This window comes from Xenopus laevis, chromosome 2S (assembly GCF_017654675.1).
Source record: "Xenopus laevis strain J_2021 chromosome 2S, Xenopus_laevis_v10.1, whole genome shotgun sequence".
Lineage (NCBI taxonomy): Eukaryota > Metazoa > Chordata > Amphibia > Anura > Pipidae > Xenopus > Xenopus laevis.
This window is the reverse complement of record NC_054374.1, coordinates 82,283,084-82,307,421: the sequence shown is the minus strand read 5'-3', so window position 1 is coordinate 82,307,421 and position 24,338 is coordinate 82,283,084. Positions and strand designations below refer to the sequence as shown.

The window sequence follows — 24,338 nt, the reverse complement described above, 5'->3', positions numbered from 1 at the left end:
CCAGGGAACCATAATAAAATTATATAAAAGTTGTTATAATGCCCTACACGTGTGCCCACAGTATAGTTTAGGTGCCATATGTTATCAAATGTAGGGGGGAAGGAGGATACCCGAAAAAATTTACGATCTTTTTCAGTCTATCACCCTTTAAATAGGAAAAAAACACCAGCGTTTTTTGGGAAAAATTTAGAAAAATTTTTTTTTGAGGAACTCCTATCTACTCTATTGCACTTTGCCTGGTCTGAGGTGACGAAGGCAAGTCTGGCGATAGAGGTAACAGTCAGTAAAATCAAAAACTTAGTGAATTTGCGTAGTAAGGCTCTTTCGCCAGACCGTAAATTCGCCTGGTGTTAGAGTGCGAAGTTGCGCCAGAATCTATCTCCTTGGCGAAATTACCGTTAGTAAATTGGCGAAGTGCCGAAATGACGTCACTTCGCCCTTTAGTGAATCTGCCCCATAGCCTTTCAAGAAATATCTGAGGATTTCCAGTGCTGAGATTAAAACAGGAGGACCAGTTCAGAAAGGCTAATGTCATACACCAAGGGGCAAATTCATCAAGGGTCGAATTTTGAGGGGTTAAATCCCTCGAAATTCGACTGGGGAATCGAATAGCATCGAATAGGCAATTTGGGCGAATTTACGCGCTGGCAAATAGTCTAATTGGTGAATATTCGCCAGGCGAATAGGCGCTCGATCGAATATTCAGACGAAGGATTTTCATTCGATCTAATGACTTTTTATTCGATCAAAAACTTGGAAAACAAGCCTATGGGACTTTCCCATAGGCTTTTAAAGCAATTTGGTAGGTTTTAGGTGGCGAAGTAGGCAATCGAAGTATTTTTAAAAGAGACAGTACTTCGAGTATCGAATGGGCGAATAGTCGCAGCGTTTTTGCGCTCGATCCAGTACTTCGACTATCGAATGGCGAATAGTTGCAGCGTTTTTGCGCTCGATCTATTCGAATCATTCTACTCTGGCGAATTTATGCCAATTCGATAGTCGAGGAGCACAAAAAACGATTCGAAATTCGAAGTTTTTTTACTTCAAATTCTTCACTCGAGCTTGGTGAATTGGCCCCCAAGGGTTTTTTTTTATCATCAAGATCCAAATTTATCTCACTATTTTTGGAAAGCCACTCAGACCAAATCTGCACGGACTCCCCTCCCCCCTATTTATCATGACATTTTCCTGAAAAATCCTTGAGCAGGAAAAGTCTCTTATAAAATCGTAAAAACAAAAAATCAGAATCCGCAACTTTTTTGGGTTTGACATCTAAATACTGAAACCTTTTTCAGATTTAACACCTGAATACAGCAACCTTTTCAGATTTGATGCTCGAATGCTGTGACTTTTTTTGGATTTGATGCCAGAATACCACGACTTTTCCAGGAAACACACCACAAAACAGGATATCTTTGCGACATCTGCCATTGACTTCTGCATGAAGTCGTCAGGTTAGAGTTGGAGTACTTTTTTATTCGGACTTAACACCATTGGTGATTAATAAATCATGAAAAATTCGAGTTTTTCTTTTCTAAGAAAAAATTGTGGTTTTCCCCTTTAAAAGTCCAACCAGAAAAAAATGGACTTTGATAAATAAGCCCCCTACTAGAGTTTTCTCTGCTGGTGGAAAAACGCAAGGCATCTGTGGCCATCAACATCAATGTGGTGGGGAGGGGTGGAGAGTGTCAGACAAACATATTGCTCTGAGGAGGGAGGGATAGCAGTTTTTAATCAATGCTACATTTCTTATCACCTATAGCAACCAATTAGCAAGTAGCACAACATATTGGTTACTATGGGTTACTGCACCTGGACAAGCTTTGTGCCTTTTATTATATGTGGAAAATATTGAAATCCAAAATCCTACACTAGTATTTAACTAAAATCTGAAGTCTGTGTAGTCTTTTAACTGTGGGGTTGTACGGGGCCTAATGGCGGCCCTGCAAACAAGTACAATATTTTAGAATGTTTTTCTCACATAATTTAGTCCCCTTACTCCACTACTACATAAGAAAAAACAGAAAAAACACATAGGACAGATGAATTAAACCTTTCATGAAGTATTTTTTATTTGTATAATTTGTATAATTACCACTGATTTGTAGTGCCTATACATGTCATACAATATATAATCTGCAGACATAGCCAACCATTTAGTGAATAGCTCAGTTTGGAGTGATAGCTTTGTTCTGCTACTAAAATAATGGTTCTTATTGTGGTACAAATTATATTGATGGTGTTTCTACAGTGATTTTTCTTTGGTGAGCACAAAGTATACCTTGGGTGCAGCAAATGCATTGAAATTGGAATTCATGGAAATGGTGTAAGCCCCCATGTTTGGAAAAAATATCCAATCTCCCATTTCCAGTTCTGGGAGATCTACATTATTCAAAATTTCATCCTCACTTGCACATGTGGGTCCCCAAAGGATACTGGGAAAGAGCTCCAATGCTGTGTCAAAGTCCTAAGAGGAAGAAAGAGATATACATTTTTGCTTTGTGATTTTTTAAATTCTCTACTATAGTGATGAACTCCAGCAAGAGAAAAACTGGTCTGTAACTGTAGCGTATTAGCAAATTATTAGCAAGGGGGTAACTGAATAATTACAGGGCAATTATGTTGCACCATTTAGGCCTGTAAACATGGAACATGACATCATGTAGTTCATGGTATATTAAATGAGAAAATAAATATAAGGGAGAAATGTGCACTGGAACTTTTTGAAAAAATGTAAATATAAACTGAAAAGATCGGGAAAATAAAAAAAATTATGCAGCTGAACTGGTTAAGCATCAGCTTTCTGATTATTGCATAATAAGATGATGGAGTTATTTTACCATTCTAAATATGATGTTCTTCAAATGCAAGTTTGTGTAAATAAACAGGGCTAATATTTGTCCATTCCAGGAAACCATGTAGCCTTATGCAGAAAGAAAAGCAAATAGAAAAGTATATATCTGGTTTGTTGTTGTGGATTAGTAAACAGTCCTTAGCCTCAGTAGGGATGTAGCGAACTGCCGATTTGGTGTTCGCGAACGCCGTTCGCGAACACCGGCAAAAAATGCGAACGTTCGCGAACAGTTCGCGAACTTCGAACACCGCTAAAATCGTTCGATTCGAACGATTGAAGGATTTTAATCGTTCGATCGAAGGATTTTCATTCGAATCGAACGATCGAAGCCATTCGATCGAATGCTTTTCATTGAATCGAATGCTTACAATCGTTCGAACGAATGGAAATCGTTAGATTTTTAGCGGTCGAAGGAATTCGAATGGTCAAATGGTCGAAAGATCGAACGCAAACTCAAAATGCGAACGTTCCCAAACGTTCGCGAACATTCGGCGGACGCGAACGGTCGAAGTTCGCGCAAACTAGTTCGCGGGCGAACAGTTCGCTACATCCCTAAGCCTCAGTTGCTACAACACTTAGGCTTCGGTCATACGTGGTGGGTTTTTTTCTGCCTAGAAAATGGTAATTCCTTCCAATGACTGGCATGCCAATGTTCAAACAATTCCCTGTTTATACTAGCATTTATTCTTTAACACTCTCTCCCTATGTCACTCATTGCATTTTTCAGTTATCTCCTAACCTCAACATGTATCTCTGTCTGTTACTTCTTCCTTTAATCAATCCCACCAATTGCCACATTTGTCTCCTTCACTCTTATACGAAGCCCACCATGTGCCTCTTTCCTCTTTTTCTAACTCACTCTTGCGTATGTTATTGGCCCACTTTATCTCCTTGCATTTACCTAGTATTTCCCACCTCTGCATTCTCTTCCAGTGGTCATTGTTTCTTAACTAGCAGTTACCTTGTATCTTCATTTTTCCATTATATCCCCCATTCCTTTCAGCACTAGGTTCCCATGTGCCATTCTCTTTCACTTCTGTTTCCTAGTTATGCGGCACAATCTCTAATACCTGCTCCCTGCCTTAAGTGTTATTACTGAGCTGTTAGGTCTGAGTAGGAGGGAAAGCTAGTGTAACTTTAGAGCTCTTAATCTGCTCAGTCAAGACATTGCATGCAACTCTACTGACTTGCTTCATACCTCACTGAAATCTAGGCCAATACAATTTCAACAAAAAAGTTAATTCCTGTCTGTATTCCCAAAGATGTACAGTTAACCAGGCCCCCAACATTACTATTGTCTAATGGTTGTCTAAAGTAAGTAACTCTTATTAATTCATTTACCTTCCCTACGAATGGCTTTAGATTTTTTTCTTCTATTTGTAAATAATTAAGAAGAAAAGACCCAAATGTCCCATCATTCAGAATATAGGACAATGTCCTTCTTCCTTCTCCATCTGCAATTAAGAGAAACATTTAATAATCTATAATAATAATATAAGTGTTAACAGCAGGACTGTCATTCCAGTGTATTGATAAAAAAATTTGTATTCCAATGGGTACAAAAATTATCTTGGCCAGAGGATTGGAGTTCCAACTTATTCCAAAATCTGATACCCAAGAGGTGTCCAATGTCACTGCTGAAAGTACCAACACTGCCAACTATGATTGCCATTAAGACAACACAGGCATCATTGTCAAGATATTGGCTTGAGTAATGGCTTATTACCCAGCTGAGCAGAGTTCCAAAGGCACCAGGGTTTTGTTTGTACCAGCTTTCCTGGCACCTTCACTAAGGCAATCTTTTGTGGCCCCACAATCTCACTGGCCCTCCTTTCAGGCTTATATGGCTCTCGAATCGAGCACACAGAAACATTGTCTGCTCCCTAATTATACAAGATCTATGCAATAATTATGCTACAATAAGTATTCTATATGGGTTTTTGTGGGCATCCCCAGCAGTTACAGAGTCATCTCTTTCTACTTACAACAGTAAAAGTTATTCTAGGAAATATAACAATATCTTTTTTATACTACTAGGAGCTCTTGTGCTTCTCTTCTTGCTGAAAGCAGCAAGGGGTAAGTAGTGTCAGGGCAAATACTGTTTTGAAGCCACCACCTTCTATGGTTACCTCTCCTTTGCTTGTATGGGGACAGGATCACTATTGTACAAAGCACAGGTGTGCTCTCCTACATGAAAAGAACAGAATTCCCTTTTTTACTGGGGGGGGGGTCACCCCTGGCAAAGTGCAGCCCAAAGAAAATGTTTTCGCTTATAATTTAGGGTGGCTGCTTTTTAAGATGAGCAAATAAGACTATTATTTTAATTGGAAAATTGTCTGCTGTCCATAAATTTTTATTTACAGTGCAGCTCAAGGCAAGTTTCTTATATTGCGTCGTGGCACAAGTAATGAACAGAGGGTTCTGGTTGCACTTTGAAAGGGTTATGGGCTTTAAATATAAGGACAATAAACCTCTGCTTTCCAATCACCTTATGTTTAGTTGTGACTCAAATAGTTGCTGGGGTCCTTGTTGACCAGTTTCTGCCTGGTCAATAAGCTAGTTGGATAATCATCCTGTTTACTAATGTGATTTTAGTGTGTGCATGGGGTAATTAAGTCAAAAACCAACACCTCAACATCAAGCACAATTCCAAAATTATTTTTAACATACCCAAGTAAGGGCATTGGCACACAGGGAGATTTGCCACCTGCGACTATTATAAGTGACAAATCTCCCGAAAATGCCTCTCCATTTGAAATAACTGAAATCACTTGTGCTATGACCAACATATTGCTAAGTCGCCTAAAGTTTCCTCCAGAGGCAATTTCGGGCAACTTAGTGATATGTTGATCATAGCTATAGTGATTTCAATGATTTCAAATGGAGAGGCCACTCCCCGTCTGCGACCGCCCTTAAAGTGAAGGCCCTCTACATATCATAAAGTACTTTATATTAAGGACCTTTCTTAGTCACCTCCTTCTTGGTAACAATATTCAGAGCAGCTGTGAAAGCTGAGCTCACATAATATCTTCCAGGTTCTGCAATAATCTCAACATCCTCATTGCAAGAAAAGCATTGGTCCAGGGATTTGTTTATGACTTCTGCAAACTAACAACAAACAAGTTTACATTGATGAAGGATGCAGTGAATTGTTAAAATTCTGCCAACCCAAACCTTTACTCCAAGTCATGTGATTTTAAACAGACTGTGACTTTAAAAAAGTCTGTCAACAGAAGGTGACCGACTTGTATTCAGGCATTGCCAAAATGTTACTGCAAAAAAAGTTGATTCTGATTCCATTTTGTATTTTGACAATGTTTTGTGAATGTTTTTGTTATTCAGCCAAGTCCAAAAATGATGGACTGAGCATGTCTCTTTTGTACTACGTCTCAAAAGAAACTTTGGGAACAGAGTTGTGTTATGATTTAAATTCATACTGCTTGTATATAAAGTTTTGCAAATAATGTCAGAGTATGTTATGTATAGTGAATAAAGTACCCCCTCCTGTAAAATATAAGGAAGTTACCGAACAGTTTCATGACCATATAAAAACATGAGGCCGAAGGCCAAGTGTTTTTATACAGGTCATGGAACTCCTAAGTAACTTCTAATATCCTCATATTTTGCAACTGGGGGTACTTTATTTATTATAATACACAAATTGCAGTGAGTCATGTGACAGAAATGACATCAGAACTCACCGTTTATAACTGATGACATCAGAACTCACCATTTATAAGGATATAATTTACAAGATATTCATGGCATTTGTGTATTATATATATATATATATATATATATATATATATATATATGTCCTTATATATTGTAGTTCTTTTATCTGCTAATAGCAGACAGCATTTCAGGGATAAGACATGTTCCTGTAGTAAATATAACTTGTCCTGAACTGATATTTCATTTACTGAAAAGAGAGATCCATAAAAACAAATACCTTAATTGAAGTCACAAGGACATAAAAATGAAAACTGGGAGATTAATTTGTTTACATACGTAGGAGTGCTGTATAATACAATTATGTATATTAACATAAAACAACCCATTAGATGATTAGAACATTCATTAAACTATATATATTTTATAAATAAAACAAGTGCTGCATATATATATATATATATATATATATATATATATATATATATATATATTTCATTCACTCCATAAGTGCTGCATATATATATTTTTGTGTAAGTTTCAAATGAACCAAGCCAATTTTTTATGTGAATATAATCATGCTCTTAGTGATTGTTTAAATAACTGAAAAGATTAGAATGATAAATACTAAAGAAGCAGGATGTAGTGACAAGCCTGTGTGTCCTGCTGGTGTTGATTTACAAGGCTCTTATGACTTACTGCTTTTCCATCAGATAGCTAGACTAAAACTGCATATTAATATTATTCATAAATCATTTCTTCCACAACTCTTTCCCCCATGTCACATCAGTGACCTAGCACTAGGGTAAGTTATTTAGCTAAAGATAAAATAATATCAGCTTTACAGCATGCATGGACAACTAGATTTATTCATGGAAATACCTACAATTCAGCTACTGCAAACACAGCACCTTTTCTGTGTATTATGTGTCATAACATAGCACAACCCCATCATATTCTATATTACCCAAGATTATTTCATATATATCATTCACTCACTGTTCCTTAATCTGCTGCTGTTTAATACATTTATTTTCGCTTTTTGTTTCCTCCTTTTTTTCTTCTCACCTTTTCTCTATAACCCACTCTGATGCGTCCACCTTCTTTATCTGTTTAACACTTCTCTATCTTTTCTACTTCTCTCCCAGCAATCTTTTCTCTCATTTCTCTATATGTCTAACTATATTATATTTTACCTCTTCATTTTATTTGCATGCAGAAGTGGAGAGGAGCAAAGGAAAGTTCCAGGATTCAGAACTCTTGCATCCCCACGGAGGGGATGCTATTTCACAGAAATAAAGAAGTGAAGGGATGGCATCCATGTTTTAGCACTGGTTCCAACACAAAATTTGACAAGGTCTGGGGCCCCTGGTGTGACATACATGTTTTAACATACAAGCTAATCATATGGAGGTGCAATCATAATACCCTAGTCATAACCATATGAATCGTTGATGCTGAGTCCAGAGAGTAACCTCTACATAACTTGTTTTGTATACTGCTATCTCACAAATTGTAAAGACACCTTTGTGTAACTTTAATAACTGTATATGGGACCTGGAAACTTCCACTGTTTTTTTTATGTTTCATTTTGTTTCCCCTTTTTACCTTTAAAAAATGTTGCTCTAAGCACAGGCCCATGGATGCCTACATATATAAATACTGCCCTGGATACAGCTGACCCCACAACAGTGGTAGGGCCTGGAACAAAGGCGTTAGACTGTCTAAAGGGTCCCAATATACATGCACCCTCAGAGTGGATGGGTTTGGGGGAAGCAGCCTCATGCCCACACATCCTCCCCCAGACTATTCTCACATTTTTCACAGTGGGTGCATCGTAGATAGCTTTTTTAGGAACACATACAAAAAGCATATTTGCACACCTACTCATCTACAACATGATTTGCTACAAATAGACAACTGTTCCACAGTAAGTCTCACCTTCTCAAATGTTGGCAGGAATTCAGTGTCCCCAGGAAAACCCCCGCCAATATCCAGGATTCTCATCTTATATCCCAATTTCTTCCCAATATCAAATGCCTTTCTGGCATCTTCAATGGCTTTGCGAAAGGAATGAGTGTTCTTGCATCCAGAACCAGTATGAAAACTACAGCAGGCAGAATAGAAAACTTGGTAATAAGCACATGGGTATATCTATCTTCCAAAAATAAATTACATTGCAAAGTGAATTATATGTGAAACACTTACAGGGTTATGTAATTAAAGTTTGCCCAGGTGCAGTAACCTGTCAGGACTTACCAGTATAATCCAGACGTAGAAGAGGCTGGAGCAGAAGTTAATGAACCCACAAGCGCCTCACACAACCGCTACCCACCTGGAGTGGAACAGGGAGCAGGGTTGTGGAGAGTAGCCAGTGAGACGATCAGCGAAGTACAAGGGATGAGGCAAAAGTCGTAGTCAGGAGATCCGAGGTCAAAAGGCAGGCAGAAATATTCGTAGTCGATAAACAGGCAAGAAGGTCGAGACAGGCGGCAGTAATCAAAGTCCGGGTTCAGGCAAGGGTCAATAATCGGGAATCCAAAGTTCAGAGTCGCTAGGGTTTCAGTCGAAATAACCTAATAACCAGGCAATGCATGTTAATCTGGTTTGGGTTTAAATACAGGAGTTTTGGCGCCAAACTGGCGTCATTACGCTGACGTCGCGGAGCTGACGCCATCACGTCCGTCACAGGCGTTTCCGCCTACATCCTTGCGACCGTCGCCAGCATCCCGCGTCAGACGCCGACGCGCATTAGCGCGTCTGCGCCTGCGCCGGACAGGACGCAAGCGTGCGTTCTCACATTGCCCCCCATCAAGGAGCGGCCTCAGAACGCGACCACCAGAAGGCTTACCAGGGTGAGCTCTATGGAATTTCTCCAGCAACTCAGGAGCGTGGATATTCGACGTTGGTTCCCAGGAATTTTCTTCCGGACCGTAACCCTTCCATCTCACCAGGTACTGGAGCCGCTTGCCTCTTAGTCTGGAATCCAGGATCTCCTCAACCTCAAATTCTTCCTGACCGTTGATCACCACAGGTAGCGGAGGAGGAGCCGAACGCCCAGGAAATCGGAAAGTTGAGGCTGGTTTTAGAAGAGCAGCATGAAACACTGGGTGGATGTGCCAGGAAGCTGGAAGTTTGAGTTGAAAGGCCACAGAATTGACTTGGCGAATAATAGGGAAGGGACCCAGGAAACGCTGACCCAACTTCCTACTGGGACAAGAAAGCTTAAGGTTAACAGTTGATAACCAAACACGGTCACCCACCTTGAACTCCGGATCCCCGCTCCGTCTCCGATCGGCATACATCTTGAAATTTTGTTGGGCCTGCTTCATGTTTTCCTGGATCTTTTGAAAATTGTTGGATAAGAAGGTTAATCGGTCTTTGACAGCAGGAACTAAAATGTCAGAAACAATGGCAGAGGGAAAAGTTACTGGATGAAAACCATAGTTTGCGAAGAAGGGGGACTGATTGATTGAAGAATGATGGGAATTATTATAAGCGAACTCGGCTAAGGGAAGAAGATTCACCCAGTCATCTTGGAGGTATGAAGAATAACATCTTAGATATTGCTCGAGAGTCTGATTAGTTCGTTCGGTCTGACCATTGGACTGGGGATGAAAGGCAGAAGAAAGGGACACCGAAATCTTGAGTGCTCCACACAACGATCTCCAAAACTGAGAAGTGAATTGTGGTCCTCGATCCGACACCACCTCATCCGGAAGACCATGGAGCCTCACCACTTCCTTAATGAAGGTATCAGCACTCTCAGAAGCAGAAGGAAGTCTAGGTAACGACTTGAAATGAGCCATTTTTGTTAAACGATCCACAAAAACGACAATCGTGAAACAATCACAAGACAATGGCAAATCAGAAATGAAATCCAAAGAAACCGAACCCCATGGACGAGAAGGCACCGGCAGAGGTTGTAGAAGACCAATAGGCCGAGAATGAGAGTCCTTGGACCTAGAGCAGACTTCACAAGACGAAACAAATTGAAAACAGTCCTTAGCCAACCCAGGCCACCAAAATAGTCTCTTAGCCAGGATAATAGTTTTCTTGATACCTGGATGACCTGCCAATTTTGAATCATGAACATTCTTGAGGACCTCTAAGCGCATAGGTTCAGGAACAAAAATTTTACCTTGATGAAGAAGAAGACCCTCCTTGGAAACTAACGATGGTTCAGAGAGATTTGAGGAAGCGTCTTTAATTCCATCAACCAGGGTAGACTGTAGCAGGAGAAAATTATTAGAGTTTAAAATTGTTTCAGGAACCAAGGACGGCTCGTCTTCAGAAGAAAACATACGGGACAAAGCATCTGCTTTAACATTCTTAGACCCAGGTCGATATGTAAGATGAAAATTGAATCTCATGAAGAATAAAGCCCACCTTGCTTTTCTGGGTCTCAACCTCTTGGCCGAACGTAAGTACTCCAGATTCCTATGATCCGTAAAGATGAGGATTGGATGTTTAGATCCTTCAAGGAGATACCTCCACTCTTCAAGTGCTAATTTAATGGCAAGTAATTCACGATCCGCAACATCATAGTTACATTCGCTCTTGGCCAGTTTACGAGAAAAAAAAGCGACAGGATGCAGATCCTCCTGAAACCCAGCTCTTTGCGATAACACAGCACCCACCGCAAGCTCTGAAGCGTCAACTTCCAGGATGAAGGGAAGGGAAACGTCAGGATGATGAAGAATTGGGCCTGAAGTGAAGAGTGCCTTCAATTTCTCAAAGGCCGCCTGAGCTTGTGGTGACCAACAAAACTTTTGATTGTTACGAGTCAACTCAGTAATTGGAAGAATAACCTGGGAAATTTCCTATAAAAATTTGCAAAACCAATAAAACGTTGGACAGCTTTCTTGGAAGAAGGAATTGGCCAGTCAAGAATTGCGGAGATCTTCCTGGAGTCCATCTGAATTCCCTGCGGAGAAAGGAGAAAACCCAAAAAGTCCACAGATGTTTGTTCAAAGACACATTTCTCAATCTTAGCATAAAGCTGATGAATACGTAGACGAGCCAGCACCTTTTTTAAATGTGATCTGTGTTCCTCCAAAGAATTAGAAAAAACAAGGATATCATCCAAATATATGATAACGAATATGTCGAGGAAGTCTCTGAAAATATCATTGACAAAATGTTGAAACGTTGCAGGAGTGTTGCAAAGACCAAAGGGCATGACCAGGTATTCAAAATGCCCATAACGAGTACGAAAAGCCGTCTTCCACTCATCACCTTCTCTTATTCTGACGAGATTGTATGCGCCACGGAGATCCAGTTTAGAAAAGATCTTAGCCTCAGCCAAACGTTGAAAAAGTTCAGGAATAAGAGGAAGTGGATAACGATTCTTAACAGTGATCTTGTTCAGATCCCGGTAATCAATACACGGCCTTAAAGAATGATCTTTTTTTTCAACAAAGAAGATCCCAGCTCCTGCTGGAGAAGAAGATTGTCGAGTGAAGCCTTTGGCTAGATTCTCATCTAAATAAGAACGAAGTTCCGATAGTTCAGACTCGGACAGCGGATAAACTCGTCCAAAAGGAATCTGAGCCCCTGGAAGAAGATTAATAGGGCAATCATAAATATGATGAGGAGGCAACTTGTCTGCCCCTTTCTTATTGAAAACGTCCGTAAATTCCCAGTAAGCTTGACGAAGAAGATTATGAATTTCGGAAGCAGGAGATAAAGAACAGACTCTATTGAAAGAGAAAATGCATTGAGAGGAACAAAAATTTGAAAGAAAGTTCACTTCACCGGTAGTCCAGTTGATGGACGGGTTGTGTTTCTGCAACCAGGGTAGACCCAGAATGACGGGAAATAGAGACGAAGAAACCACATCAAAGTTCATGACTTCAGTATGCCCTTTATTTAATACAACAAAAAGTGAGACGGTCTCTTGCACCACAGGGCCCGAGGTAATCAGAGAACCATCTGCCACACGGAGGGCTATGGGGTTCTTTTTGGACTGGAGTGGGATCTGGAACTGTAGCGCCACTTTATTGTCCAGGAAACACCCGCTGGCCCCCGAATCAAGGATTGCTTGAAGCTCTACCCGCTTGTCTCCCCACTGCAAAGATAAAGAGACAGTCAGGAGAGGCACGGGAACATGGCAACTGGAAAAGTCTCTTTCGAAAATCCTCTTACCCGTTGGACGAATCTGACAACCCCGAAGCAAGTGACCTGCCTGTCCACAATAAAAGCAGAGGTTGAGTCTGCGACGTCTGATCCGTTCCTCTGGAGTTAACGCAGATCTAATGGCTCCAATCTGCATCGGCTCTGGGGCTGAACTGAAGACGGGTGGTGGAACAGCTGGAGGAAAAGTGGAAGGCATTCGGATAGGAGGTGGAGCGGTTGGTAACATCCAAGACTGAGGTGGAAGACCTGCTCTTTCTGCCTCTTCTTCCTCTCTGCGCTCCCTGAGCCTCCGATCGAGTTGGATGGCCAGACAGATGAGGTCTTCCAGACTGTCGGGAATGCCAGTACGGGCCAATTCATTTTTTAGTTCAGAAGAGAGGCTGAAGCGATACTGGTTCTTAAGCGCAGCCGGATTCCACTCCGTGTCATCTGCCCATTGCCGGAATTCCAGGGTGTAGTCTTCCGCTGGACGGTTACCTTGCTTCAAGGCATGCAGGGCGGCTTCAGCAGTAGTGGCTCTGTGCGGATCGTCAAAAAGAACTGCCATGGCATCAAAGAAGGAGTCAACTGTGGACAATGCAGGACTATGGCGATCCATAAGACGAAAGGCCCACGTCTGTGGTTCTCCCGTCAGAAAAGAGAAAATCACCCCGACCCGGGTCTGCTCAGAGGGATAGGTGTGAGGCTTGAGTGTAAACAGTAGCTTACAATTGCTCCTAAAATTCCGGAACAACTTCCGATCACCCGCAAACTTCTCCGGAAAGGCCACCTTAGGTTCCGAAATCTCAGAAGTGATTACCTGGACTTCCGCTGGAACCGGAGGAGTTGCAGCTGCCGTGGAAGGGAGAACAACCGGTGGTTGGGTCCTAATGTGCTCCTGTAGCTGAGCATAGCCACTTTGCAGCTCCCGGACGGCTTGCGTAAGAGAAGATAGTTGTTGCGTCAGGACTGCAAACGGGGACGCCCCTTCAGCTGGATCCCTCTTTGGCCTGGTTATACTGTCAGGACTTACCAGTATAATCCAGACGTAGAAGAGGCTGGAGCAGAAGTTAATGAACCCACAAGCGCCTCACACAACCGCTACCCACCTGGAGTGGAACAGGGAGCAGGGTTGTGGAGAGTAGCCAGTGAGACGATCAGCGAAGTACAAGGGATGAGGCAAAAGTCGTAGTCAGGAGATCCGAGGTCAAAAGGCAGGCAGAAATATTCGTAGTCGATAAACAGGCAAGAAGGTCGAGACAGGCGGCAGTAATCAAAGTCCGGGTTCAGGCAAGGGTCAATAATCGGGAATCCAAAGTTCAGAGTCGCTAGGGTTTCAGTCGAAATAACCTAATAACCAGGCAATGCATGTTAATCTCCGCGTCCGCGACCATCGCCAGCGTCCCGCGTCAGACGCCGACGCGCATTAGCGCGTCTGCGCCTGCGCCGGACAGTACGCAAGCGTGCGTTCTCACAGTAACCCATGGCAACCACTAAGATATGTTTTAAACATGTACTGATTTGCTGCAATGGATATGTAAACCAATAGGAGCAAAATAACCTTTCACTGTGTTTCACGATGCCCTTGTGTCTGGGGCCTTGATGTGATCTGTGCCTTGTACCTGATTAAAAATCCAATGAGGTGTAGAGTGCAGTGATGTTTGGCACAATGCACTAATCTTACCAATTGCCATACAGCAAGGGGTAAGGATAGGGCGCCTTCTCCGTGCAGATGCTCCCTACTGGACCCAGGAGCACAAATAGAGCACAAATAAAGATGAATGCTAGATGGACCCCTGATCATGATGATGGTTTCTCCACCAATCAGGCAGAAAGAGGGGTAAGAATTAGGGTGGATAAGGGCTTATATGGGTTTACCAGTACATTTTAATACTGGTGTTTTACTGGCTACACAAATACATATCAGGTGGAACATCTTACTCCTTCTTAATAAAACGTTACTTGTTCCCAGAAAATATCATATTGTTATTCAGTATATACCTCACTCCAAATACTTGAATGTTAAGGCTCTTTGCTTTCTCGAGAAGATTCTCACATTCATTGATGTGGACACCGCATTTGCCACTGAGGCTGTGCCAAGAATCTCTGTTGTCAGCTACAATTTGAAGAATCATCCTGTATAGAAAGGAAAGTGTCTACTGAAAAACATAGGATTCAAGTGGGCCAGTGATCTTTCTGCAGTTTCTATTTCTTTTCAGAAGAATTTATTTTGGTATTCACAGAAATAAAAGTGGGCGCTTACCAGTGGTATAAATAGATATTACTGGGCCCCACAGCAAATTATTTTTCAGGCGCCCATGGGTAGAGGTAGACCTGTTTTACCAGTATTTATTAAAATAGTATGTTAAATATAGCCTCATGGGCCCCCTATTCCTCCTGGGCACCCCTGCAGCCACAGGTTCTGCTTTCTCTGTAGTTACACCCCTGGGGATAACATACAGTATAGATCTGAAGATGAGCATAGGATATGTTTGTGTTCTACTTCTGCAGTAGGATCATGCTAAATAAACTTTTGTCAGCTTTACAATTAACATACAAAAGACTCAAATAACATAACATGTGTAACATAATAGCCAGAAAACTACTTCCTGCTTTTCAGCTCTATAACTCTGAGTTAGCCAGTGACTTGAAGGGGGCCAGATAGGACATAACTGTTCAGTAAGTTTGCAATTGATCCTCAGCATTCAGCTCAGATTCAAAAGCAACAGTTATGACCCATGTGGCCACCCTTCAAGTCTCTGATTGGTTACTGCCTGGTAACCAGGGTAACCAGTTAGTGTAAACCAAGAGAGCTGAAAAACAGGAAGTAGTGCTCTAGCTATTATGTTAGACATCCAGTCACTCCAGCCTTTATACATTACATTTTTGCCTAACTAACTATATTAGAAACATTTTTTATTTTGCACAGCCTATCTATTTACCCAGTTTTTATTTTTAAACTAAATAATTCCTTTAAATGTTTATTTCTTTGAGATTGAGACACACACATACACTTGCAAATGGTGTTTTCACATGTTTCACATACATAGTGCATTGTGTGTTTTTATTGTTTGTTTTCTTATAGCTTTTCTAGGTTACTGTATATGCGCCAGGACTCCAGAACTGTGTTTTAGTCAATGGAAACCCAGGCCTGTTCCTAGACACCACAAAGCATGTCACTAGAAGCATCAGTTCCATAATCTTCAGCAGGCAGAGAGGAAGAGACCCACTGAAAACAAGGGTGATTCTTTTACTGGAAAGATGAAAGTTTGGGGCGCCCCCCTTCTAGTCGCCAACTAACTAACAGGTTGGAGAGATGCCAAAGCGGAAGTTGGGAACTTATGGCTATTGTGTTAGGCATCCAGTCACTCCAACCTTTATAGATTACATTTGACTAACTAACTATATTAGAAACATTTTTTTATTTTGCCCAGCCTATCTTTTATTTTTACACAGAACTGAGAAGCAAAGAAACAAAATAAATGAGTAGAGGAGCAAAGGGAGACGACTAGGATGAACATAAAATCAAAAAGATCAAGAAAATGAGAAGGGAATAGAAAAGTGAGTATGGAAGTGAGCATGTTATGTGCATAATTTGTGCTTGTGCCCCAAGTCACTTGAAAGCCTAATGATATTCGTAGCTTCAGTTATGACTAATTTGCCCAGGCTGTTCATCTAGTTGTGAGTCTCTTATCCAAAATAACATGCCCTTTGGTGTGATTTATGCACTGTGCCCAAATGAAGCTGGTGCCAGTAAAAATTCTATATCATAAAAAAGCTGCTAAAGTTCACTCAACATTTTACTGTCTCAATGTTTTCTGGTTACTTACTCAGCCTGAGGGTAAGATGCCGCAATTTTAAAAAGTTCTGATTCACAATCGAAGGTCATTCTGCGCACACCATGCTCAGCAGCATATCTAATATGAGATATTTGCTTACAGGGGTTGGCGTAGACAATGTCAGTAGCGGGTACTCCCATCCTTAGCACCATATCTAACTCTGCCTGAAAAGATGCACACAGATGAGCGAGGTTACTGGCCAGAGCCATTCAGATGGCTTATTATCATCACACGATCGCACACATGATATTACCGTACTACAACAAGCAAATCCTGTTCCCAGATATGCCAGTGTTTGGAGAACCTCCCTTGTACTGTTGCATTTCACTGCATAGAAAGGCTTCACTCGAGGTAGCTCTTTCATGAACTGGCAGTGTTTCTGCATTATGTCTCCAAGGTCTGCAACATAAAAGGCATCTTCATTTCCCTGTAAAGCAGTAACATAATAAGAAAGATTTCATACATTGGGTACCATATAGTCAATAAAGCTCATGCAGTAAGGTATTTGTGAATAACAATTTCTAAAGGCTGTCCTATTCCCATGTAAAGGTCCATTAAAGAGTTACTATAATTCCAGGTAATGGTGTTGTACTATGTTAGCCAGTCAAAATGGGTTATGGGTTATGGGTTAAAACTTTTAATATAAAACATAACAGCCTCAATGACATAAAAATCTATTTTAAAGACATTGGACTATTTGTAATGGTCTGGAAACAGGATTAAATATGGATCCATGGATTTATGGCAAATTACTTAAAGAGGTTGTTCACCTTTGAGTTAACCTTTAATATGATGTAGAGCAGGGGTCCCCAACCTTTTATTTTTTTGCGAGGACCGGGGGGTGGGGTCGGGGCGTGGTCCGTGGGGGTCAGGCGAGGGGCCGGTGGGGGTCGTGGTGGAGTCGGCAGAAAATTTGGACACGCCGGCATGCAATTCAGTACGCCTCGTTTTTGCGCACTGGTCTCGGCAGCCCAGTGCGTGAGTGTCGGCCGCAGCCCGGCAGTTGGGTACCCCTGATGTTGAGAGACAATTTGCATTTGGTTTCCATTTTCTATTCTTTGTGTGTTTATAGACTAAAAGTATATATAACTATAAAGTATACATAACTAAAACTTAAAGGTGAACCACCATTTAAATTAAGAATTGTAATAAACCAAACATCTATGGAAATAACAAACTACTCTTTACATATATCCTGATCTTACTGTGTGTGTATTTAAAAGACATGGTACACAGTTCTGCAGGATACAAGCAAATGAGAGATTTTCCTGGGAAATTCCATCTTCAATCCCAATCAGGGGCATGATTATAAAGGTAGAAGACTCTGTGACTTTTGTGAGTAAAAACGGCTAAAAGTATTTTATATTTGTTAATAAAAATATGTTTTAGGTTAATGAAAATGCTACATTATATGTTTTTCCTGCTTAATTAAACCATTGGAGGCTTTTCGTAGGGTTTCCACTCAAACACGTGTTGGATTTTATTGGTGGATGTGAATGTGATTGATCACCCAAAAAACTTTATAGGCCTTATTCACCATGCAAAGTGCAAAAATGGCCACAATTAGCCATTTTCTTGTATTCTGCCCACTGTGAACGACATTGTGAAAATAGCCAAAGGAGCCCTTTCAGAGAACGCAGACTATGCTTTGTACTTGCACCTCCCGAGGGTAGTAAACTACCCCTTTTGTATTTTGTGAATGCAATACACAAGGTTGTTGGGAGCATGTGGGTATATAAACATCTACATCCTACAGCTCCATTCTTCCTTCATATAAATGGCATGCTGCTTTAGAGAAAACCAGGACAGAAGCCCTGTGTGAAGTGACAGATATTCTTTGCAGCAGTTCCACTGTATGCTCCTTCTAAACTACACCCCTGACTGTGCTTCTTTAGTACAGGTATGGGATCTGCTATCCAGAAACGCGTTATCCAGAAAGCACTGAATTACAAGATGGCCATTTCCCATCTAATATTGATCACATAGTTCACATTTTTGATTTATATTAATACTGTATTAATAAAACAGTGTCTTGTACTTGATCCCAACTAAGATATCATTATCATCCTTACTGGAGGCAAAGCAAGCCTATTTGGTTTAATTACTTAATGTTTAAATCATTTTTAGCAGACTTAAGTTCTAGTGTTCCAAATTGCAGAAAGACTCCTTATCTGGAAAACCGGTCTCATACCTGTATATTGTCATTTCTCCAAACATATACCTACCTACTATGCACTACAACAGTATTCTTAACTGGTGTACTTACTGATGCTGAATTACTGGTAGCTTTCTGCTTCAGAAACTGCTGTGCTGACATGCTATTGTCCAGTAAGGTCAGATTTATCCCACCCAGAAAAATGCAAGTATGCAATGGAGAAATGTCCTCTGTCTTCTCTCTATTTCTTTCCTGTAGGTGACAGGCTATACCTATTTGGAGCACAACAAGCCACAAAAAAGACTTTAAAATTTTAGAACTAGCTATAAACAAATGTGTGCATTTAGGAAAAGCAGAAAACAGAACTTTTGTTTCATTGTTAATATGTAGGTCTTGAACCCTGTATATTTCAATAAAAATCAAATTATAAACAAATTGTATGTTTCCCTTCAGATTTGTGAATATTATTTGAAGCTTAATAGGTTAACATTCCACCTTGTAAACAATAGTACAAATGATGCTAATTCCTGTGGCATTCATTTCATACCATCAAGTGTTCTTCAGCCCCTAACTAACAAATTTTTTTTCTGGTTTCTTTATGTCCCTTTCTATTCTCTGTACCATGCCCGGACAATTTGTAGATTTGAAGGGGCTGCTGTAGGATGTTATACAGACTATTCCTTGAGCCTCTGTGTACTTAAAATGCCAGGGCCTATTTAGAATTTCATTACAGACCTGCTCTGCACCTCGGTTCTGACTGTTGAACTGCAGAACCAGTGAGAACATGAGACAGAGCCAAGAAAGAGCTACATATACTGTGTATCTATATAAATTACTTATTGAATGGATGTTTTTTCTGTTAACAATGTATTTGCATGCAATGGAGAAAAATGTGTGCATTCAAATTATATAGAGGGTCATAGAGTTTGCAAACCAAAATTTGCATTCCTCCTAAGAGCCTTAGGAAAATGGTTGTCTGCTATGTGCCAATCTGCCCAACCCTACACTTGCTTCACTTTTTGGTCTTTTCTTGAAAGTCCTTTTCAAGTCTGTGAATCAGGACTATTTGTCTAAATAGAGACAACTGGGATGTATGTATTTTTACACAGCAGACATCAAGGTTCTAGATAGTACAATACCTTAAACAAATAAAAATAATGTGAACAAGTGACCAACGGAATAGAAGAAAAGGTTAGTGTTGCCTTCCATGCTCTCTGTCTCTCTCTCTATAAAAACATATAGTAGCATTTAAAACTAGTAATTCAATACATGAAATATATGCCCTTTGTTCCAAGTAAATTCAATATAACTTTGTCATATAGACAAAATAATTAGTATTTATTATATTTCGTATTTCTTTTTAGCAACCCTCAAAAAAAATCTTTGTCTGGCATTTTCAAGGTAAATGATATTAAAAAAAGAAGCTGTTATAAGAAAACCATAACCTATTCAGTGTCAGTCATTACAACTTCCAAATTTGCACACTTTAATATTATTAAATTATTGTTATTAGTAGTAGTATTCATAATAATAACAATATTAAAATAATGCTGCAGTATCAGCTCTTAACTAACATAAAGTAATCTCTATATTCATAACTATTTGAAAAATAAGAACATTGGTATACATACAGTTAAGGTTTGTTTCCATTTCAGAGAGATCTAAGAATTCTTTACACAAAGGAACATATGCTACAGATGACTGCAGAACTGCAGATACCAAGCAGGCAGATTGAACGAAATTTATATATGGGAATGTCATGCATAAAAGGTAGTGCAATATCTGGCCAATCAGCTTGCACTAATCCAAAATCTACATATTATGTTGGGGTTGCAGAAGTTAACAGATTCTGTTTAGGACTGTAAAATAACACTGTACAGCTCTACAACAAATGAGAACAAGAACTGGCTTCTAGAAGAAGCATTTGCATGCACTATATTTGTTTTTTTGTTCATAATGCTCCTCAAGCAGAATCCTGTGCTGAAATCTGTGTTTAAAACGAGCAAATAGATTCTTTTTTATTATTGAATTTTGAAATGTGACATAATTAGTTTCCCAAGTCTGCAAAGCTTTGTGACTGATAAACTCCAGTCTTTCTCCCTGCTGCACTGCTATTTGGGGTGATGTATCAGATTAAAAGCACACTGTAACGGTAAAGTGTAGACACCCTGAGGATTAGATATATTTTTCTCAGGCAGTGTCCCCTTTAGTTTGGACACCTAAGGTAGTCTTCAGTGTGCCCTGGGTGATTATTTCCTTTTCGACAATAACATTTTATATAATAGCAATTCTATGAAAGCCCACTAGAAGGCAGTGTCATTTTGTATTAATGGGAGAGCACATGCTCAGGGCTCTTTTCCTGGATCCCAACTTGCAGGTAGTTGGGTACAGGACTGGGTCAGAGCTGGTGTCAGGTTCAGTTAGGGAATGTTTAGTTTAGCAGTAGTAGCTCTGTTATAGCCACTCTAGGAGCAAAAGGCAGTGGTAGGGCTGGACTGGGAGTAAAAAGCAGCCCTGGCAAAAAAATCAAAGCAGCCCACATATAAATGTGCAACATTGGCGGCCAGCCTCCCCTCCCCAGTTAAAAAAAAAACATTGGTGGTCAGGCCCCCAAATAAAACAAAAAACAACAACATTGGTGGTTAGGCACCTCCCATAAATGTTTAAAAATAATTGGTAGCCAGGGGTTTCCATAGGCCTAATGGAAACTGCTGTTAGTAAAGTAGTAGTAAAGGTGTGTATTAAAAAGCATCTAGTTACCCACCTTTCAGCAGTGTGCTGTTCTTGAAATTGTTTCTGAAGTCGTTCCCCACATGGATTTCAGTTTTGTTCCCCAAAATTATTGTTTTGGGATTAGTAATTTATTGTGACACTTAATTTGCTCCATTGTGTAATGAGTATATTTTTCAGCTTCTCTTGGAGTCTCTCATCTTGTCTTTGGGGTCGTGAGTCCAGCACTCAGCGGTGATGTAACTGAACTGGTGGTGGCTCCATGATACCAGTGAAGACATGCCAAGAACCCGTTCATGTACATTGGAAATCCAGAATTCCAAGGGTATGCCAGACGTGATGTGAGCTAAAGACAACTCATGCCAATGTTTGGAGCCAGTTCTTTATGTCCCACTGCTGGCCACTCCAACTGTGCTAGGTGGTCACTGACTTGTTCTTGGTATTGCCCTTGTCTATCTTACCTTGACTGAACCATTCCAGCTCTGCCCTGCTATTGCTCCTGGACTTTGTGTTTATTAACCCTTACAGTGCTGTGCTTTGAATTCTGTCCCTACCTCCAGTTAACCCTTACTATGCTAACTGTTTTTCTACCATTGGTCCCGACACCAAACACTACAAGGCAGTGGTACCTGTAACTCAGTGTAGCCCCTTGATAGACATTTGCATTATGGTTTGGCCACTGATCCTGACAGATATTTGTGAAGTTGTCTTAGTTGTGTTAGTCTTTGGTTCAGTACCAAATTGAATTGAATTTTAATTTTAGTCCTGAACCAACCTTTTGTGACCATGGGTAAATCCAGATGATGACAAAGGACAAAGGAGCTGAATTCTTTATCCACTTCTTGTTCTTGGGTTTTGGAAGCAATTGAAGAGCTTGAATGAGGGTGACAGTTTTGGAAATAGTCATTTTAATGCTTAATTAGGTTGTTTTTAATTATTTTTTATTAATTAGAATGACCAAGCAGTTTTATCATTGAACGTTTTACTTATGTGAAATCCATTACCATGGTACTTTGGGTGTAAAGTGCATTTCTGTATTCATTTCTGCATGGTACATACTAGAGAGGGCCTTCTAGTGGACTCCACAGAAACTACATTTATTATAACACCTATACCACAAATAGTTGCATTTCTAAAAAAAATGTACTCTAGTAGCTGATTGTAGAGCTGCTGCTTAAGCTTGCTTTGTCAAAAAAAAAATTGTTATTTGTTCTAGAAATGCAAACGTGTTTATCAAAAAGCAGCCTGTTAACTCCAGTTTTTATCTGGCTGTGTAATATAGTATGTAATGAAAAGTTTATTTTGAAAGTACTCTCAGTACATCAACCTCCATTAATGTCTGGATAAAATATTAATATGCCTGTCCTGAATAGATTAAAGAAGAATGTAGGCAGTGGAGCAACTGTATATTACTGGGCCCCATAGCAAATTACTTTTCAGGCCTCCAAAATGCTTAGCGGTTGACTTGTTTTACCAATATTTATTGAAACTGTATATGAATTAGGGCCTTGTGGGGCCCCTATACCTCTTGGGTCCCCTGCAGCCACAGGGTCTGCTTCCTCTATAGTTACGCACCTGAATGTAGGGATGTCCCTTTAGTGGACTCTGTGGCAAGTACAGTTGTGTTATGAATAATAGCAGTCAACATCACTAACCTGATCACAATCACTGTTTTTGGTCGAATTTATATTTCTACCTGGCAAATAATTTACTAGTAGGTGTAGTAGAGTAATAGAAAACCAACAGTCCCAACAGTCATAGCACGCATACTGCTGATTCTGTGTAATTAAATCATTAATTGAGGTTTATTCCAAATAATAGTAGTGTTCAAAATAATAGCGTGTTCCAAATAATAGCAGTGTGGAGTTCAATTACTGAGGTCATTCATTCTGTGAAAAAACAGGTGTCAATTACAGCCCTTATTTTAGGAAGGAATGTAGCAAATGTTGTGCATGCTGGTTATAGTGCATTTCTCTTTGAAAATCTGAGTAAAATGGGTCGTTCAAGACATTGTTCAAAAGAACGATATACTTTGATAAAAAAGTTGATTGGAGAGGGGAAAACATATAAAGAAAAAAAGATGTGCTGAAGAGGTTACATTTTGCCAAAGATCACATTGACTGGCCTAAAGAGAAATGGTGCAACATTTTGTGGACTGATGAAAGCAAGATTGTTCTTTTTGTGTCTAGGGGCCACAGACAGTTTGTCATAGGACCCTCACTGAACTGAATTCAAGTCACAGTACCCTGTGAAGACAGTGAAACATGGTGGCACAAGCATCATGATATGGAGATGTTTCTCAGACTATGGTGTTGGGTCTATTTATCACATACCAGGGATCATGGATCAGTTTCAATACATCAAAATACTTGAAGAGGTCATGTTGCCTTTTGCCAAAGAGGAAATGCCCTTGAAATTGGTGTTTCAACAAGACAATGACCCCAAACACACCATTAAACAAGCAACATCTTGGTTCCAGACCAACAAGACTCACATTATAAAGCAGTCAACCAAATCCACGGACCTTAATCCAATACAAAACTTGTGGGGTGACATCAAAAATGCGGTTTCTGGGGCAAAACTAAGAAATGGAGAAGAATTGTGGTATGTAACAGGTGGCAGAAGTTGGTGGACTCCATACTACACAGATGTGCAGCAGTTCTCAGAAACACTGCTTATACAACTAAATATTAGTTCAGTGATTCAAAGGAAAGCAAAATCTTGAGACATTTTTCAGGTTATACGGTGAATGTCTCAGTTTACAAAGTAGAATGCAGACACTGCTATTTTTGGAACAGCCTAATATTTCCTTTTCACTTCATTTTCTGTAACAGAATAACACAAATTTGATACATTTTCTTCATGTTTTGATTTGGAATAGTATGTACAGTGTTTCCAATGCATTTGTGCGTATGGAAATAAAGCTATTATAAGGATTTTGAGATTTATTCACTTTACACACTGCTATTAT

The 24,338-nt window shown here is 40.1% G+C and overlaps 1 protein-coding gene across 1 annotated transcript; it reads right to left on the bottom strand.

Moving 5' to 3' along the window:
- Positions 1-2,047: 2,047 nt before the first annotated feature.
- LOC121400625 (antizyme inhibitor 2-like) lies at positions 2,048-22,832 on the bottom strand. Its single transcript, XM_041584054.1, has 9 exons — positions 20,269-22,832; positions 18,749-18,909; positions 16,736-16,909; positions 16,474-16,646; positions 14,645-14,779; positions 8,468-8,633; positions 5,815-5,962; positions 4,196-4,308; positions 2,048-2,467 (listed from the first exon to the last, which is right to left on the bottom strand). Exons 1-9 carry the CDS (start codon positions 20,396-20,398, stop codon positions 2,246-2,248), a joined length of 1,422 nt encoding a protein of 473 aa, XP_041439988.1. The 5' UTR covers positions 20,399-22,832; the 3' UTR covers positions 2,048-2,245.
- Positions 22,833-24,338: the final 1,506 nt, after the last annotated feature.